The sequence below is a fragment of the Brachypodium distachyon genome, chromosome 1 (assembly GCF_000005505.3).
Source record: "Brachypodium distachyon strain Bd21 chromosome 1, Brachypodium_distachyon_v3.0, whole genome shotgun sequence".
NCBI lineage: Eukaryota > Viridiplantae > Streptophyta > Magnoliopsida > Poales > Poaceae > Brachypodium > Brachypodium distachyon.
The window spans coordinates 11,817,104-11,838,036 of record NC_016131.3 but is presented as its reverse complement, the minus strand read 5'-3'; the positions used below and the strand labels follow the sequence as shown (position 1 = coordinate 11,838,036).

Here is a 20,933-nt window from a genome sequence, read left to right as displayed (position 1 = left end):
TTACTATCGTTTCTAGACGAGTGATCGTTGAGGCCAGGTTGTCCTCTTGTGCGCAGCGCATGCATGTGTACAGCCGTTGAACGGCAGAAGCGCCGAAGCGCGGAGCAGCGGCTATGGCCTGCCAAGCTAGCGAGTACCCAAAGGTGGGCACACCTGGGAGAAGAGCAGATGGGGAGGTAGAGAAGTAATCATGGGGATAGGTCTGCGAAGTCGTACGAGACTACAAGTATATCGAACAGATGATTCGGTTTTCAGCAGTTGAAAATCCTTGGCCCCTTGGCCCATTGGGCCGACTCAGAGGAGGGAAAAGAGAGATGTGCTAGTGCATTTCTACGCTCAACTAGCAAAGAGGCCTGCATACTTGCACAGGCAACGCTTTTGATGTTCGTTAAATATTTTGAAAATAAATTATTCTTACTATACCATTGAAACATAACTCACCCAAGAGCCAATCGGCTATTTTTAACGTAAAATGCTATTTAAAAAGAGAATATATTAATAGTGAATTGTGTACTATTTTTTTTTCAGTATGTGCGATTATTACAGAAGATATAGGAATAGTTAAATAACATACTTGAGCAAGCGGTTCCGTGCTTTGAAAACGTTCACTTAGTAGTCATGAAACCACCTAGTTTTGGATGTATAGTTTAAAGTACTCAATTGAGATTGCAAATGCGTAGTGCTTGGATCATAATTAAATTAATGCCTACAAATGGATCAAAAGAGGCTTACAATTTTTCTAACAAGGATTGTAGTTCTTTTAATTGAAAATGTAAATCTTTTAGGATGTGTCAGACTTCAAGAAGATGGATTCTTGACCATCAGTGTCTGTGCAGACATGTTGCCTCATGTAAAAATAATTGTACAGTATAAAAGCATATTCATAACGACTCTAGTAATAGGAATTTGGTATTTTGGATCTTTCTTTAGAGAAGAAAATGTGTGACTGGTAAAATTCTAAAAGGACGTACTTATGGATCTAGTAATAGGAATTTGATATTTTGGATCTTTCTTTAGAGAAAAAAAATGTGATTGCTAAATTTGTAAAATGATTGCATTATAGGTGGGTGGTAGTAAATGGCATCTGCTTCTTTGATAATAGGGAATATTGTTTATTTTTAGTAGCAACTAATGTCTATCACGGTATCGATCACCACATTATGTCTGATTCAGCTTGTCCAAAGTATAGAGTTAAATTTTAAAAAAGGAATCAAGTGCACCCATTGAGCAATCTGATTGGTTAAAACTCAATAGTTGTGAACTATTGACTATCCAAATTCGTTTGGGCCGAGTCTACCCTTCATTTTAGATCAACTTGAAATCTTCCAATAATTGCAGAATAAATAGCTACAATTTCTAGCATCTGTTTTCGAAGGCATGTAAGTATGTGAATTGTTTTACTCCCTCCGATCCTAAATTGTTGTCGAAATATTACATGTATCTAGACGTTTTTTAAGAATAGATACATACATATTTGGGCAAATTTGAGTCAAGAATTTAGGATTAGAGGGAGTACTTCATTTCCCATATGCATGCATATTCATGTTTTATCTACTTTGACTTCAGTTCCGCTCCAACCATAAGTACCCACCAACCATGCATAGCCGCTTCAGCGTTAATAACCCCTGCAGAATATACATGTTTATTTACCACCAATCACTTCAATAATCAATATTACTACCCGGCCAAAACATCATTACTTGGTACTGCGTGCTTCTCTCCCTCATTATGACTTTTGTTGAACATAAACTGAGATGCTTCCACACCAACATATGGAATATGCATTGAGCAATGACAGATGTACAATGAGAATCAACATAAAGTTCTTTTGTTCGCATCAATCATTTTTTGTATGGAATCCTCTTTTTTATCTATGTGGATTCGGAATGAACTCTACAACACTCGTAGCACAAATTCAAGACAAGGTGAAATATGCTACCTTCTCCATGTACTCCCTTCCCTTCAGAAAGAGATTGATAACTGAAATTAGAAAGAGGTTGCAGGCGTCCATACCATTTCTTTCTCCATTTACTCCCTTCGGCACCTCCTTGTCTTGGGCTAGCTAGTTGTAGTTGTAGTTTCTGATAAGTTTCAGTAAAAGGAATTGCAGTATATCTGTTGTTCATAGTAATTACAGTAAACTGAGAGTTGTTAAAAGAGAAGATCTGTACGAAACAAACTGAATCCATGCAAAATGCATAAAGTCTGGGGTTACCAGTTGTTAGAACGAAAACATAGACCACTAACAAGATTTGTACTTAAGAGATGTTTTTTTTTGCAGCCATATCTTGCAACCCACTCAAACCAACTTTTCCTACACAACCATCTATATAGCAAAGCATAACATAATTCATCTCTACTTCTTTAGTTTAGCTAAAGAGTAACAAAAAAAAGGGGGGAATGTATAAATGAGAAGAAGAAAAGCCATTACCTATCTGTTCATGGATATTTTCTAACTCTTAAATTGCATAAACCAAGTATATACACAGGCTGCTTGCAATCGTCTGTACTGAAAACACCAGAATCCATTTAGGACTGGTTCCCCTGCATTTCAAAATAATAAGGCAGGAAAATTATTGCAGATGTTACGCTTTGATAAGCAAGGCTTTCTGCTAGATTAGTAAATATAAGAACAAAAAACTTCCTGCTATCTGTTTCAAGAATGTGAATTTCATAGCATCAGGGCTTAATTATATAATAGCTGAACAAAATTAAGGGTTATTTCGATGTAGTATCTTGTACATTTTCTGCAGCTAATGCATGCTAGGATACATACAGACTTACACTTATACCAGGTCAAGGATCCATTGCAATTAAACCTTCCGGTGTACACACTTGGATTCATCTGAAAAAAATCATCTCAGTGCACAGTATTTCTGAACTTCTGATGTTGAAACACATGATGTTCTCACAAGTCACAAGGAATTACCTCACAAAATAACAAATCTCCTATATATATTTAATACGGAGTACCATTTAATTTTATCAAGCTTATAGAAGCAGGAAGAATTAACCAACCAACTTAACTGAAATTTCCTTCAAAATCTGACGATGAGTCCATGACCTCCCCTTTTTGTTCCTATTTTCTGGCCAGCTGTCTAGATGCCTGACTCAGTTAGTTAGTTTCTGGCCGTGCCGCCATCGCTAGCAGCGAGTCTGGCTCTCAGGGTCCTTCCGTAGGATCTTTTAAGCCTTGTGGGAAGGGTCTTCTAGGAATAGAGCAGGTGAAGAAACCTTGAATATATATAGAGCAGGTGTCAGAGCCTCTCCTACAGTTTTCGGTCAAAAAAAGAAAGCTTGCTAATCCTGCAGTAGTAGAAAACAAACTGTTGGTATAACCTTTCCGTTTATTATATGCCATTGTTTTATGGTCGCAGCGGCTGCATGGCCAGGCCGGCACCCAAAGTACGTAGTGCTCGGTGAACGCCCACAAGGTGTCCTTGGCGGCGCGCCGGTGCCCACGCGTAGTGTATCAGCCGCAGTGTGAGGGCCTGGGCACGGATAGCCAGATAAGGGACAGGCAGAGACAAAATGACGTGAAAGCCAAGCACGGAGGAGGACCAACCTGGCGAGGGCAACGGAGGAGGAGCAACTTGGCGAGGGAACCGGCCGTGTAGCAGATGGGGCGGCCGAGGAGGTAGCCTGCATCTGAGCGATGTGGAAAATCAAAGAGCCACATCATATCCAGGATGATATTCGGCACATCCTTCAGGTTGAGCAGGTGACGTTTGAAGCTAAATACCTCGGTTTGTCAACACCTCTTTTTTTCCGAAAAGAAGGACTTCCCCGGCCTCTGCATCGATCGATGCACACAGCCATAGTTCAAGATAAGGTTTAATTGTCAACACCTCGGTTTGTCAACACAGGAGGGTAGGATGAATAAAGGGAAATTTCAGAGCTTCAAGATAAGGTTTCCAAGCGACTTGTTCAATGGGGAGACAGTGCTTTATCTGTTGGGGGAAAGGAGGTTATGATCAAATCGGTTGGGCAAGCAATTCCGACCTATGTCATGGGGGTCTTCAAACTTTCCATTGGCTTATGCGAAGACCTCACAAAGATCATGCGAGAGTGCTGGTGGGGGACAGAAAACGGCAAGAACAAAATGCAGTGGATCGCTTGGGACACTATGATGAGACCGAAATCTTGTGTGGGGATTTGCTTCAGAGACCTCCACTTGTTTATCCAAGCATTGTTAGCCTGGCAAGCTTGGTGACTGCTGCAAAATCCTGAAAGTTTATGTGCTAGAGTACTGAAAGCCAAATACTACCCCAACGGAAACCTTATCGATACTGTCTTTATCAATACTGTCTTTACTGGAAATCCGTCCTCATCTTGGAAGGCCATCGAGTTTGGCCTAGAGTTGTTCAAAAAGGTGCTATTTGGAGAGTTGGGGATGGTGCGTCTATTAGAATCTGGCGTGACCTGTGGATTCCAAGAAATCTCAACCTTCGGCCCATCACTAGGCGTGGAAGAAGTAGAGTGAAGTGGGTAGCTGACCTTATGCTACCGCAGGGCGCTGGAACCAGGAACAAGTCCGTGAAATTTTCCTCCCGCTTGATGCTCAAGAACATCTGAAGATTACGCCCTCCAGAAGAATCGGCTCTGATTGTATAGCCTGGCACCCAGATAAGAAAGGGGTGTTCAACGTGAGAAGTGCCTACCAGTTGGCACTTGTATGAGTGATGAAAACGTGGGAGCATCTAGTGCCAGACCTGATGGTTCTAGCTCAACTTGGGACCTGATCTGGCGAACCGCCGTGCCAAAAAAGGTCCAAATCTTCGCCTGGAAAGCGGCCCGCCATGCCATTTCCACAAAACAGAACCTCAAGGACAGACACATCGATACTCTGCCTAATTGTCCTATCTGTGGTAATGAGTCTAAAACTATCTTCCATGCCCTGGTTGCTTGCCCGCACGCCCGGGGTCTGTGGAAGGCGATGTGCTCTGATTGGGGACTGCCGAACCCTGAAGCTTGGTTGAGAAGAAGAGATTGGCTTATCGATCTTCTGGAAAGTGTTAGTGTGAACCATCGGTCTGTTATCCTCATGACTATTTGGCGGATTTGGGATGTTCACAACGAAATTACACATGACAAACCGGCGCCTCCGGTGGAAGCCTCTCGGAAGTTTTTGAATAGCTATATTGAGACCTTGCTGCTCATCCGACAACACCCAGGCCAGAACTGTGACAAAGGAAAGCAGGTGGTGAACTTCACAGCCTTCTGTTCCTCGACAGCAAAGGTGAGAACGCCAAAATCTAGTGCCAGGTGGTCTCCGCCACCAACTAGGCTACTAAAACTCAATGTCGATGGTTCTTATTGCTATGAGACGGGTGAAGGAGGGACCGGCATGGCTCTTAGGGATGCCAGTGGAGAACCTATCTTCCTGGCCTGCCACCATTTGCAGTTCTGTTTGAACCCTGTTGACACTGAGATTTCTGCAATTCTTGATGGCGTCCAACTTGCGATGAACATGCCTGACGAGCCCTTCACTGTGGAGACTGACTCTGCTGAAGCTTTGAACCTGATCCACGACACTTCAGCTAAACTCTCCATGTATGGCAACAAGGTGCAGGTGCTGCAGGAGCTTATGGCGCAACGCCCTGGCATTAAAATTACGAAGTGCTCAAGAAGCCAAAATAGTGTTAGCCATATTCTAGCAAATGTAGGAAGATCTGATAGATGTACTAATCGATGGTTGGGAGAGAAACCTGAGTTTGTACAATGCGCGCTGCGCAGTGACTTTGTTTTGTTTCATGAGTAATAGATTTCTTTCCCCGCAAAAAAAAAGAAAATCAAAAAGGTGGGTAATTTCTTTCAACTTTAGTGTTGGAAAGGTTATTTCGCTGATCTATCGGCTGAGATTGGTTGATTCTCTAAATGGACGGCCAATTTTTTTGCTTTTGTGAGATTTTCTAACATCCTATCTTTTTTTGTGGTTGCTCCGTCATGCAACTTTAGTATATAATAGATGCATCAAAGTCGACGTATTCAGTGAAAACTTCTCTTGGGTGCAAACTTGTAAACTTTTCTCGTCGGTCGTTGGATCAAAAACATGTGCTTAAGATGAGACGTGGGAATCTGCCCCATCACTTAAACGTCCGTCCTTTTTTTTTCGAAAGTACGTTTAAGTGGTGGGACAGATTCCTACCTCTCATCTGTGCCACACGTTATAGATTCAATGACGGACTAGAAAAAGTTTGCAAGTTTGCACCCAACAGGGGTTTTCACCAGATACGTCGCCATGCATCATATATAATACATATATGGTTTATAATACATAACTGTTATTCAGCTGAGTACCCTTGAATTGAGCAAGGCCCTCTCATGAGTATGTGGCTCAAGATCTAAAATTATCATGTCATAGGGGTAGAGTGTGCGTGCATACATTCATAGGGGTGAGTGTGAGTGCGCGTTTGTAAGCGTCTGCGTTTGTACTATGTTTCCTAAAAAAAAAAGACCTTCCAGTTTTCCTCGCATCCCCGGTACTTTTTCTTGATGAGGAATATTACTGACAGATTATCAAATTGTACAAATGTAACTAAAAAATGGTTATTGGAAAATGCTTAATTGGGCTTCTTTGAAGCTTAGTAAATTGAACCTGAACGCTATGTGACAAAAAATGTCATGGAGACAGACCTCTGCATTTTACTTCTTCTTTTTTTCCTTTTTTCGAAAAGGAGGATGAATTGCCGCCGGACATGGTGGTATGGGACGACGAGGTTGACATGGCGGATCGCGATATCGAAGATCTCATATGAGAAGGGGGAGGGGACGATGAGGTGGGAGACAAGGTTGACATGGCGGATCGCGATATCGGAGATCTAAGATGAGAAGAAGGGGCGAAGGAGGAGAAGAGGGTTGGGAATTTGGGATTCAAATGGAAGACCGAGGGGAGAAGACGGCAAGTAGCCGTTGTTGTTGTTGTTGTTGTTGTTGTTGTTGTTGTTGTTGTTGTTGTTGTTGTTGTTGTGAAATGTCGACGGAGTTGAAACTGAAATGCGGATGTGGTCAGCCATTCGCGGAAGGAACTACTTTTTACCCGAAAAAGAACAAGGCAGGGCCCCCTTCCACCCGGCGGCCCAGGGGCCAGGGCAGGTTGCCTCTGGCTGGGCCTTGGTCCTAGGTGTAAAAGTTTCATTGATGCACATCTTAAACATTTCCTTCGCTAAAAAAAACATTTCCTCTAAAAAAAATCTTCAAAAAACATTAATGCACAGTACACGAACTGCTCCGCAGGAGGCTGGAGTCTACAGCAAGTAAGCAATGGGGCCGCGAATCTTGCAAACCACGCAGCGCCTTGCTATGCTTCACGTACATACCATTACATTAATGGTTAAGCTAAGCTAACACGCATGGTAGTAACAGAAAAACGCCAATCAGGTGATCGGTCGACCGGACGAAAACAATTCATGGCAGCACCGCGCACCAATTGGATGCATTGCTAGCTCCAAACGCCAATGTGTTTGGTCGTCGTTATTAATTGAGATGGTTCAGCAGAAAATTGTCTTTCACATGCATGTGGTGTACATGCATGTGGTGTTCGTACGTGCATGGTAGAGCAACTCTAGCGGTTACCGAAAAACCTGAACCGAAAAAACGCGTATTCGGTATCAGTGTTTTTCGGTTTTGAAAAAACGCGGCCAGAATAGAAACCGAAAACTGAAACGAGAACGAGTATTGGGTATATGTTCTGCCGGAGTCCTCGCAAAACCGAAAACTGAACCAGAAACGAGCAGTCAGGCTGGCATCGACGAGCAACGTGCGGCGGGCGTCGACCATGGGCGCGAGCAGGGCGGGCGGGGCCATGAGCGGGCACGGCCGCGCGGGCCGACGCGTAGGGGCAGGGCGGCGGCGCGGCGGGGGCGAGCCAGGGCGCGAGCTCGGGGGCAAGCCGGGGCACCATGGGCGGCGCTCGCAGGGGCAGGGCCGCAGGGGCGGCGTGCGGGCAGGGGCGGCGGCGCGAGAAGGGGCAGGACGCGCGGGCATGCGACGGCCATGGAGGGGCTGGGAGAGGAAGAAAGTGCGGGCTGAAACTTCAGCCCGCCCAACCGTTTTCACGAGATGTTGGGTACCGAGAACTTTTGAACTACATCCCGAGTATATTGGGATTTTTGCCTCGCGGATTCTGTTCACCGAAAAAAAAATCGGGTTCAGATTGGTTTTACCGTATCTATTTAGCCCATTTTTTCCTCCCAAATCTTTAAGGTGACAGTTATTTTTCGGTTTTGCCTTTTTTTTTTCTTTCAGAGATGCTCTTAGCTCCTACGAACAAGTTAATTTAGGTGCCTGTTGTGGTCTTGTGGCGTTGAATCGCTTACGTTACCTGCCCGAAACTGCAGCCAGGTGGTAAAACTGCAGCGGCCACGAGTGACTTAAAAAATTGACCTAGTATTACATCAGGCGGTCGCCCGGTCATTGTATATATATCCATCAGTGGAGCGCCAGAAAGGAATCCTGTGGGATTATTGGATTTTAACGTCACAGAAGAAACATCCTGCATCGCACTGCTTATGCTGGAACTCAATCACCGTATGTAGACTTCAGAGGATGTGTTTTGTGTCCAAATTAAAGACGTAGTGACAGCTTTAGGAGTACTTGGGCGAAGGCAATTAAGGCCGTATAACGACCAACGGACAACGAACGCCTCAAACAGTGATCCACGAAATTGTGGGCCGAGACCTCGACGGCTCACCTACCAGTAGGAAGTAGCCCGGCGCAAGTTAGTTCACGCCATCACAACACTACAAATGCATGTTGCCCGCCGGCGTTGCAACGAGTCTCTCCGTCGCCTTTCGCTACCAGGTGAGCTACTCTAGGCTGAATGATAATCGGCTCAGGCGCTCAGCCAACCACTGGCCGATTCTTCCTTGCTCCCTTCGACTCTTTCCTTCTCCATGGCAGCTGTCCATACCGCCCGTGTATAATTTGATTAATTTCTCATGTTATCATTGCAAATAGATGATCATGGCACCAACGAATCATTCCTGCTTGCATGATAGATCCATGTCGGCCAGGTGTCTATAGACTGCATTTTAGCTACTTGCATTGGCTACCTGAATCAGGCATTGAGGATTGAGTTAATAAATATCTTAGGACATCTCCAACCAGGGTGAGCCTCCATTTGTCCATCCTAATTGTCCATTTAGGACGTGTTTCGATAAATGAGGATGCGTAAAATACCTTGTTGTCCAATCAGAGCCTCAATTCGTCCTCATCATTAGCATATGATGTGTGCAACAGGCCGACAAGTGGACAAGTGTTGGACAGATTTTGCACAAGGGCACACTTCTTGTTCTCTCCCAAATTTGAGAAATAAATGGAAAAGGTGGACATTTTTTTGGACAAATAGGGGGTCATCACCGGGTTCCTTTTTTTCCACGAATCACCAAATGGACAAACAGGGAGAGTTTGGGGTGCATTTGGAGCAGATTTCATGATTAAGAATATTGCATTGCCAAATCATGATCGCTAGATCTATCATGAAATCTGTTTTCATATAATGCATTCATTTGGTATTTAATATCTTGTGATCCCTAGAGGCACTGAGATGTTCTAACAAAAAGTCTACCGTAAATACAAAAATGTTTATATTAAAAATTCGGAGTAAATACAGGTGGGCATTCCGAATTTGCAAAGACCGGTGTACACTGTACAGTATGCCGCTCTTCTTTCTCTGTCAGTCTCAGTGTCCGTCTTTTCCTGTTAGGCATGGCAAATATACTTGTTTGCAATTTTTTTCCCCACAAATTGGTACCCTGTGGGGTGGTAATAGAAGAAAATGGCCTGACTAATCCACTCTACGTTGACTGCGTCCTGTAGCTGTGTGGTGCGAATAGCGCTGAATGTTCGGTAGCTGGAGATGGACGCATGCGACATGGCAGGTAACTCCAAGACACGAACATGCACGGGTGAGCAAACGGACAAAGAAGTCAGGAAACGAAGAAATGCATCCAGAGGTCGGCCATATCGGCCAGCTGCCTTGTGCAACTTAAAAGTAGATCCAAAACTCGCCGTGGAATACGTGGTGTGGTGTGAGACCTGGCTAGCGGCAGCAGGAAGAGGCGGAACGGCCGATGACTGACCGCCACGCGCACCCCAAACCTGCTTGGAGGTACAGTGTTACTCCGCTGCCGTTGCTCGTTTGTAGGTACAGAAAAACGCGCTGACAGACGCACACGGACACGTATAGTAAAAGTACATCGGGAACTATTGAGAATTGTTAGAAGCAAATAAAACAAAATAACTTGACGAGTGTATGTTTTTTTTATGGGAAAACAGTAGTTACCACTTGTTTTTGTAGGCTCCGCTTCCCCGAGATCTCTTGTGATATTTTCCACGGCAAAGGAATCACCTCTACATCACGACTTCACGAGTGGCATTCTTTGCTCGTAGCCTGCAGTCTGCAGATGCCCGATATATCTTATCCAGTCATCCCTGTCCAAACAATACGAAAACTGTACAGCTGCACATATACACGGGCCGTGACAGAAAATTCCAGGACCACAATCTTCGAAAGCCCCACGCTATAACAGCACAGGGATTCCCCATGTTAGGCTAATCATGTCACTACTTTTCCGTGCCAGTTCCCCTCTCTCTGCGCTCCTCCTCCAATTAGCATGTGTTGCGTCCCCATCATCTCTCTGTCCGTTCATAGTACACTCACTCGTACAGGACGAAGAGAACCAGCATTTCTCCAAGTGCTAATCAATCGCCCTCATCGGTGTATCGTGTAAATACAATCTATAAAGTATCTCCGTTCCATATTGAATTAAAACCACGATAAGAATTATTGAACGGAGAGAGTACCTAAGAAAGAAAGAAGCGGCCTTCTCTTTACACAAGCTGGCTGGCCCCTTAACTTTCTTTATTAAGTATACTCATAGGAGTATTATGTTATGCCGATCAATTCCATGATGCATGCATGATTGCGAGCTGCTGGTTGGATTTTCTCCCTCCCCTTCTTTTCTCTAATTTTCAGAAGATATGGTGTCAGCATAGTAACAAGGAGGTCCACAAGGTTGGTTACATCACCACGTCAAGAATACCAGATAAACAATCGTATTGGTCAATTGTTTAGATGAAAGATGGATTGATTGATCGTACCCTACTAGGTCACCTTTGTACACTTTTCTAACAGGGCTCAAGTTACTTCTTTTTTTCCTTAAGAAACGAAACGCCAAATGGCTATCTAAATACTACTGTAAGCAACCATCCTATTTGGCTGTCACACGTTGTTATTATGTCGGCAGATCTAGACTATAAATTAAGGTCATCTGGATCAATACGAACTACTCCAGAAATTATATTGTGTCTACCTGAGCCCAGATAATCTAACTATAGTTAATTTCTATCTAAGCCAGAAGTTATGGGCCTCTTTTTGATTCAAATGATTTTGTAGGAATATCGGATGATGGATTGAAGTCCTTAGGATTTTTTTCCTATGCGAGTCAGTTTGATTTGTTAAATTGAACTAAATATAAAATTTCTCTAAGGATTTCTTTGCACTATATAGGAAATTTCACATCCACTCAAACCTTCTGTTAAGATTTATTTTTCTTCTGCTCAATGTGTTCAATCAGACAAACTCTGGTGCAAATACAATTCCATTTGTCGGATTCAAGTGGACATTACATTGCCATTCTAAATTTTTTTCTATTCATGTGTTTTTTCAATCTCCCGAATCGAAGAGGCTCTGGTTGGGCAGAGACCTCGATTTCAGTTGACACCATCCAAATATTGCAGTCTGCAAAGCTCTGAATAACGAAAAACAATGGTGAAAAAACTCACACGAAAATAAACACCAGCGGAACTCTGACTCTGGTCACAGATCAAGACACGACAAGGAGACCAAACTCAAGGATGAAAAAAATATTTGAATTGGTCGGATACTATCAATAGATTTGTCATGAATCTTTTACTCCCTCCATCGCACGCAACCCTAAATTCTCAATTTAATTAATTAAATACGTATGTTTCTTAACAAAAAGTACACCATTAGAATCATTTTCGAAAGAACATTCTAATGATATAATTATTTAACTATTTAATTTATATTTCCTTAGCTAAATTGATGATCTAGGGATGCGTGCGTGTCTCATATTATAGGACGGAGGGGGTATAAAGGATCGATAAGACAACTTCTACTGATCCCTGCTTTCTTAGATGACAAGTAACAAGACCGAACAAATCGGCTTATAAAAAAACAAATCTGAGACCATATTCTAGCCCCGCAACAAATATTTTCATCATCATCTACGACAGTCCTTTGGTGGAGACCAAATATGCCGTCATGATAACATGGGAACAAATAAAGAGCATCGAACTCCAAGACAATGTCTTAGAGAATGAATTGTGGCTCCTGCAACGATATTGTTGGGTCCAACCAAATGGTTGACTTTGAATTATCATCCCCAAAGTCGATCCGGGAGCCAATTTTGACAATATTTTGCTTCCTAATCAAGCAAGAGAGGTGAGTATCACAAGTTTTTATGCGAGCAAATCCATACTTATTGTTTCATTTGCAATGCTACGGTCCACCTTCCTTCTCGGCCGACCGCCCCCTGATATGCACAAAGCCCTTGTCCTACTCGCTCTGGCAGAGAAGTACTGAGTGCCGGATTAGGATGCCAAAATGTCGCCATACCCTACCTACACCACATCCAATTGTTGTCGGGCGAGGATGTTTTGTGTTGAAAGCGCTTTAACCCCAACCTAGCTAGATCCAAAGGCCGCACCACCACCCCACCTCTCTAGTGAGGGGCTAGTGTAGATTTCAACTCAAGGATCCAAACGTTGCATCCGGCAAACTAGGATCAACAACACACATTATTGCCGGTCGATACCAAAGCCACAACTATATCACCTTCAACCCATGCTCCGACGAGAAATGCCTCGTGGAGGAATCGCCACAACTATATCACCTTCAACCCATGCTCCGACGAGAAATGCCTCGTGGAGGAATCCCTTCACAGCAACGACAGTGACAACAAGGAAGGATATTGGAGGAGGAGAATAGACGACACATCAGCACAACGTCTCCGCCTACAGCACTGGATTCGGAGAAGCTAGCAGCACCAAACCGCAGTGCCGGCACGCTGCTGCTCCAATCCGATGGTTGCCAACCTACAGAGATCATGTCACCGCTGTCCACTACGCGAGCTTCACTTGGTGGTGATGGCAAAGAGGAAGTGGGTAGGCGATAGCTAGTAGAGGTGGCTAGGGTAGCTGCTGGAGAGAACAATGCAGGGGCTGTAGCTGGGTTTTGGTTTTCTCCGTTTTCCAATCCACTTTCATAATATTATAAAGTGTACAATTTGTATTAATAGTTCCATGTGAAAAATAATCGTTGGAGTTACATGTAATTGTGCCATCATCGAAAACAAATCTATTTAAGACTTCTCCCGATGCTCATGGGAGGCATGGTATCCTAATTGTCCACGCCTTTCTTTTTGTCTATGTAGCATAGCGTTGACAATGAGACCGGATGAATCCTAAATAGTGTTGATGCAAACCAACAAAAAAAAGTTATAAATCTCTTAATCATCATTCGATTAGATCATATCTTTTATATACTAAAAGTAATATGAGAGGTACCGAGAGCAGACTTCATGTTGATCCACTTCACCACAATTTTTTTGATCGTTGGATTTGATATCTGAGGATAGAAAACATTATGTATGTTACGCTGCGGTACGTACCTACGTCCAAACATGCTACATTGGCAAAAAAATTTGCTAAAACTGAACCGGAACCAAATCATACTTACATCAGAGGCCGAATCCCGCGTACGTTAGCTTTTTGCTTTAGGTAAAAGAAAACATGTGACATCAGGTTCTTTATATGGGGTTTCAATACCAGATCGACCCTGCGTCCCACGTATCAGCAGATCGGATAATCTTTTTCTCGCTGCAATTGACTAACAAGCAATGCTCCCCATAACAAAAACAAGCAATGTTTTTCTCTAAAAATAGAGACAACTAAAATCACAACAATGACTTTGGATAAACCAATCAAAAATTACATAAAAAATCATTGAAGCCAACTTTCTCTAACTGCGCCATTCACATCTTGATATTTCTCCAAATATTAGGTAACGAGACATTAGAAGACCAAACCTCCAAAGTTAGACTACCCTTTTAGGTTTTACTAAGCCGCATGAGCCTCCCACCCTAGCGGGTGAGAACTTGAGATCGTTGAACGTGCGGTGGCCGAGACACACCCCTCGCAAGATAGGTTGGCAGGCTATTGAATCGTCGCGGACCGATGAGGAAGAGGAAAAAACCACGAAATCATGAGCCGTGAGACACAAAAACTTCATGTAGTATACCATGATAGCAACATCAGAACTGGGATGGAGTCGGAATAACTTTAATCCGTGCGTCGTCGCTTCCACCGTAGGCCGCTGCCACCAAGGACACACAAAATCTTACCCAAAAAAAGGTACTAATACAATGGACATACGTTGATCTGTGGTTTCTCTCACCGCCAGACGTCCAATAGGTTATCGGAGACGAGGGGAACCGAAGAAGATGGAAACCTGGTCAAGATTTAATGAGGATGACATATTTGATTTGATTGATGTTCTACAAATAAACATCATGAGATAGCATATTTGATTTCATTGATGGGATAGAAATAAACATCGCATATAGCAATTACATATTAATAAACGGGTGCAAGGTAGTTGCCGGTCATGATTTGTAACTGGAGCTATATGTTTGCATTAATCACGTCTGACATGATTTCCAAGATAAATTTTCTTTCTGAAAAATAAATTTACACAATCAATAAAAAATTGTGTTTTAAAAATGCATGCATTTTTTTTTTCACGATGGGACCATGATTTATGGGAGGGAAACATCTTGATGGATAAAATGAAACATTCTGCTTGATCAATAAAAGTGTATTTTCTTGACACTCACAAAAACAAAAATTCGCAGTAGTGAAAACGGTGTAATAGATAGACTCATCGATACAAATTCGTTTGACGTCTGTTTTGGCAACCTTTTTTTGTTTGCGAAAACAAAATGTCATATATTAAAGCAACCAACTACACTACTATATTCAGTTGAACAAAAATAAAATTACACAGCTCCTTGAGCAAAAACGACTTCGGACTTTCTAACCACGTCTGCTACAAGTAAAGTCAGTTGGAATTGATATCGCGTACTGTCATTAGATGCTGGATTCACCTTTTCCCCGAAAGAGCTGACAAATGCGAGGGAGACAAAATGCAGAGATACGTCCGTGAATAAATTTCCTCCCTAGCGTAATTAATGATCGTCGAAGTCGCGGAATAGCACCGTGACGTTGTTCGGGCATTCAAATGCCACCGGAAAAACCAACAAACTCAGGCGTGTGATTGCTTGGCGATAGAATCCCCTCGGCGAGACAGCAGCACAAACACACGTACTCTGAAAGCCTCACGAAAAAGGGGAGAACGAACGACACAGCTAGCTGGACAGGACAGACCTCTATTGGCAGTGGCAAAGTCCCAAAGGTAGCGAAGAAAACAAATCCATGTGACCTCTTTGGCTCTTTCGTCCCACCTCCAACCCGACCAGGCCACCACCCTCTCTCCTGGCCTCCCGTGCGAACGAACACATGCTTTTCGTTGTGTGCTATGGATATAGATCATCTTTTACTCCAGCCTCAATTTCCATCTACTTACCCCTAAGAAATCACTTAACCACAGAGATACTTCACCTAGATCTTCTCTCTTATTTTCCCCTCTCGCAGCACACACAAACCAACCGTCCATCTTTTGTTCACACTCTTCCACTCATCTCTTAATCAGCAAGACCGTGTATATATATAAGCGCACGTCCTTGTAGCAGATAATACCCGGTGTGTTTATATTTCACAAACGATATATGTGTACCACGATGCAGCGCTACGGCCGGTGCAGTAGCAGCAGGATGCTAATGAGGCTGCTGCTGGTGGCGGCGCTCGCCGTGGCGGCCTCGGCTGCGACGGAGGAGCTGCGGGCGACGTACATAGTCCACATGGCCAAGTCGGCGATGCCGGCGGGGTACACGGAGCACGGCGAGTGGTACGGCGCGTCCCTCCGCTCCGTGTCCGGCGCCAAGATGATATATACCTACGACACGCTCCTGCACGGGTTCTCGGCGCGGCTGACGGAGCGTGAGGCTGGGGACATGGCGGCCATGGACGGCGTCCTGGCGGTGAACCCCGAGACGCGGTACCAGCTGCACACGACGCGGACGCCCGAGTTCCTGGGCCTCGCCGGCAACGAAGGCCTGTTCCCGCAGTCCGGCACGAAAGGGGACGTGGTCGTGGGCGTGCTGGACACGGGCGTCTGGCCCGAGAGCAAGAGCTACGACGACGCGGGCCTCGGCGAGGTGCCGTCGTCGTGGAAGGGCGCGTGCACGGGCTTCAACTCCTCTTCCTGCAACCGGAAGCTCATCGGGGCGCGCTTCTTCAACCGGGGCTACGAGGCGGCCATGGGCCCCATGGACTCCAGCAGGGAGTCGCGTTCCCCGCGCGACGACGACGGCCACGGCACGCACACGTCGTCCACGGCCGCGGGCGCACCCGTGGCGGGTGCGAACCTCTTCGGGTTCGCGTCCGGCACGGCGCGCGGGATGGCGCCCAGGGCGCGCGTGGCCGTGTACAAGGTGTGCTGGCTCGGCGGCTGCTTCAGCTCCGACATCCTGGCCGGGATGGAGGCCGCCGTGGCCGACGGCTGCGGCGTGCTCTCCCTCTCGCTCGGCGGCGGCTCCGCGGACTACTCCCGCGACAGCGTGGCCATCGGCGCGTTCGCGGCCATGGAGCGGGACGTGCTGGTGTCCTGCTCCGCGGGGAATGCCGGGCCCGGGAGCGCCACGCTCTCCAACGTGGCGCCGTGGATCACCACCGTGGGCGCCGGCACGCTCGACCGGGACTTCCCCGCGTACGTCGTCCTGGGCAACGGCAAGAACTACACGGGCGTGTCGCTCTACGCCGGGAAGCCGCTGCCGAGCACCCCGATCCCCATCGTCTACGCGGCCAACGCCTCCAACTCCACCAGCGGGAACCTCTGCATGCCCGGGACGCTCTTGCCGGAGAAGGTGTCCGGCAAGATCGTGGTGTGCGACCGCGGCATCAGCGCGCGCGTCCAGAAGGGCTTCGTGGTGCGCGACGCCGGCGGGGCGGGCATGGTGCTGGCCAACACGGCCGCCAACGGCCAGGAGCTCGTGGCCGATGCACATCTCCTCCCTGCGGCCGGCGTTGGCGAAAAAGAAGGCAGCGCCATAAAGTCTTATGTAGCGTCCGACCCCAAGCCCACGGCGACCATCGTGGTCGCCGGGACACAGGTGGACGTGCACCCGTCCCCCTTGGTGGCCGCGTTCTCGTCGCGCGGGCCGAACACGGTGACGCCCGAGATCCTCAAGCCGGACGTCATCGCGCCCGGGGTCAACATCCTTGCGGCGTGGACGGGCAAGGCCGGCCCCACGGGGCTCGCGGCCGACACCCGGCGCGTGGAGTTCAACATCATCTCCGGCACGTCCATGTCGTGCCCGCACGTGAGCGGGCTCGCGGCGCTGCTCAGGGGCGCGCGCCCGGAGTGGAGCCCCGCGGCCGTGCGCTCGGCGCTCATGAGCACCGCCTACTCGACGTACAGCGGCCATGGAGCGCCCATCCTGGACGCGGCGACGGGCGCGGCAGCCACGCCGTTCGACTACGGCGCCGGCCACGTGGACCCGACGCGGGCCGTGGAGCCCGGCCTCGTGTACGACCTCGGCGCCAGGGACTACGTGGACTTCCTCTGCGCGCTCAAGTACACGCCCGCCATGATCGCCGCCCTGGCGCGAGGCAAGAGCTACGCTTGCGCCGAGAACAAGACGTACTCAGTCTCGAGCCTCAACTACCCGTCCTTCTCCGTGGTCTACTCCACGGCCAACAGCGACGCGGCGGGCTCTGCTGCGGCCACCACCGTGACGCACACGCGCACGGTCACCAACGTCGGCGCCGCGGGCACGTACAAGGTGGACACTCCAGTCTCCGTTCCCGGCGTGACCGTAGACGTCAAGCCGACGGAGCTGGCGTTCTCTGTGGCCGGCGAGAAGAAGAGCTACACGGTGAGCTTCACCGCGGCCAAGTCGCAACCGTCGGGCACCGCCGCCTTCGGCCGGCTTGTCTGGTCCGACGGTAAGCACACCGTCGCCAGTCCTATTGCGGTTACGTGGACGTGAATACACAAGTTACATGATACCATAGGTGGATTTCTGAATGGTGGGATTTATTCAACGGGTTGCCGTGTAAAAAAAATTGGGTGGACACGAGGAATGGGTAACATTTGGTGGCATCTTAAAGTGTTAATAAGATCGGTCTTAACTTTTAGATGGGATTTGGGGGAGAAATGGTGATGATGGAAAGGGATTTGTGTGATGGTTGGGGGGATGTTGCTTTCTTGATTATCTGTCTTGGCTAGCTTGGATTGGGTCCTGGGTTGAATCAGGATTGATTGCAGCTCTCCAAGGACAGTTCTATTGCAGCCGGATGGAAATTGTGTGGGCTATCGGCAATGCTCCCTGCAGATGTTCATTACTAGCATTTCTTTACTTTTGCATTACTTTGGGTTTTTGGTCAGTGAATGATTTATGTTATTTTGTAAGAAAATGGTTGAATGAATAATACAAAGCCTGCACCGATTTGATTGCGCCAATAGGACAAGAAAACAAGAGATGTTGTATAAGCTTTTTGCCTTTTTGCAACCACTAATTTATGAAATTGAGCACACCATTAAACAAGACGTGTTAGCTAAAGAGAGGCGACAGCAGCAGCAGGTTTTCAGGTGGATCAAAGCTGCACGGTTGGGCCGGTAGAGTTCTGCTGTTTACAAAGAGGGAAAAGAGGATCAATTAATTTGCACTATCAACTTTGTGGAAGGGGTTGAAAGCTGGAGCGTCCTCGTGACATTTCTCTTTTAGGAACGGAGTGCACAGAAAAGAGGGAGAAGTAAAGATGGACATGAATGAATAAAGAAAAGAACAAATGTTCTTCACGGTCTTGTGTTTGGCATCCGTATGGACCCGTGAGTTAACAAATACTCATGTGCGCTTTTGTTGTTATTAGTGTCTCCGTGTTGCTATCTCCCTTTGCTGGCCTTCTAGAAATAGAACTCGTGTGGGTGTGTCGGAATGACGGGCTCGTCGAAGCGTAGGTTAGATCGTCTCGGCTCGCGCCCCCCATTCCGCAGCCCGCGCGAGGCCGTTTGAGTGGTGTCAGCGCAAAATAAAATTTGGAGATCCACGGGCTTCCAGCCGTGCCCTCGATACAAAATCCAAAAAAAAGGGATAAATTTATGAAACACAGCGAAATTTAACTAGTTCGGACAAAATTATTACAACATACGGAAAAAAAACTAGCCTACTCGTCGTCGTAGTCGCTGCCGGCCGTCGTCCCACGATTCTTCATCGTCAAACTCGACAGTGAGGCCGAGGCGGCGCGCGCTCGGCATGCTCATTCTTGTGCTCCCTCGCCGACCAGGCGAGGAGTTCGTCGTCGTTGAGGTCAAGGTTGAGGCGGCACGCGCGCTCGGCGGTATCCTTGCTGGCCAGCTCCGCCACGGGCCGGCCTGGGTGCTCCTCCGGATCCTAACTAAAACATCACAACTGGAGTATCAGAATTCACCTTCCCTCGGCGAGGCGAAGCTCGAGCGTCGTCCGCTCATACACTGGCAGCGGCGCCCACCCCCGAGTCTCCTCCTCCTTCTTCAGCCGGATGAGGCAGAGATGGCCGCGGGGCGGCGATGGTGCCAGAAGCCCACGGGAGGAGCCGGGTTTGTCCTTGATGGCCCGGAGGGCTAGTTGCGTGCGCACCACCGTTGATGACGACCTCGTCGAGGAAAAGGAACCACTGGAGCGCACCGGCCAGCGGTGGCGTCCGACCGAGGGGCGCCGGTACTCCAGGCGAGGGTTGTCACCGGCAGCAATGTGGTCCATCAACGCCGCCAGGGTCCTTCACAACACCCCCCAAAAGGTCTGCCGGCCGGTGTTGTTGTGGTGAGATCATGCGCATGGGGTCGGCAAAGAACGTCGTCTAGGTGCTGCTGAACTGGCGGTCCCACTTCTACAGTTGCCGCTGCTCCGGCGTTAGGCCGCTGAAGAAATGCTCGGTGATGGACGCCTGCTTCATCGGTCCACCCGGCAACGGTGCCGTTGAGATGCTGCCGAGGCTCAGCCGCCACGCGCCAAGACAACGAGTGTCCGGCAGGCAAGGGTAGTCGGCGGCATGGAGGACCGGCCTCGGCTTCCTCCACGTTGAGGGAGCGGCGGGGAAGCCGTGCGCCACCGCGCCGTCCAATGGGTGGGTGGGGGGAGGTGGGTGGGCGAGAAGACGCGGACGAGCAATGGTGAGCACCACCAGGATGCACTGCTTTTATAGGAGAGCAGGGAATGCGAGCGGGCGAGGGCTGTGTAAATGCAGCGAGAGTTCGGCCTAGCGTGCGTTGGGATTACCCAGGGACGCGCCGCGTGTCAATCGACGGGAGGCGAGCGGCCTTTGACCGGCGGCGGCGCCATTACTCGCTTCGAGAGTCGAGAGGGAGCCGGTGAAGACGATTAATATCTCACTGAAAGGGCGGGCCCACTCCTCCTTCCCTCGTGGGTTGGGTTCGGCATAGGGCGCCAGATGAGAAGTGGGGCCGTGCCGGACTAAAATCAAATTGGGGGTCGTGGTTGGGTCGGTTTTTTCTCATTGGCGCGCTTGAAGCCCATTTGGGGGTGGTGGGGCGGGGGGTCGAGTCTACATGCTCTTATACACTTGGTTTAATTGTATCCTACCATGGTTGTAAGATTACATTCAAAATGGATATGCGAGTTTCCTCTTCTATGGGGCTTCGCCGCCCACCCCACTCTCCTCATCACGCTCAGCCACGGCGTCGTCCGCCCCATCCCCCCACCCGCTCCCTGGCGATGGCCCTCTCCCCC

General features: G+C 47.7%; 1 protein-coding gene and 1 long non-coding RNA gene across 2 annotated transcripts; one reads left to right on the top strand and one right to left on the bottom strand.

Moving 5' to 3' along the window:
* Window positions 1-9,570: 9,570 nt before the first annotated feature.
* On the bottom strand, window positions 9,571-10,463 carry LOC112269812. The gene is made up of 2 exons (XR_002961948.1): window positions 10,286-10,463; window positions 9,571-10,101 (listed from the first exon to the last, which is right to left on the bottom strand). It is a non-coding gene; the product is annotated as an uncharacterized LOC112269812 (long non-coding RNA).
* A 5,102-nt stretch (window positions 10,464-15,565) lies between these two features.
* LOC100833972 (subtilisin-like protease SBT1.7) lies at window positions 15,566-18,667 on the top strand. The gene has a single exon (XM_003562247.4). It carries the CDS (start codon window positions 15,873-15,875, stop codon window positions 18,192-18,194), a length of 2,322 nt encoding a protein of 773 aa, XP_003562295.2. The 5' UTR covers window positions 15,566-15,872; the 3' UTR covers window positions 18,195-18,667.
* The last annotated feature ends 2,266 nt before the right edge of the window (window positions 18,668-20,933 follow it).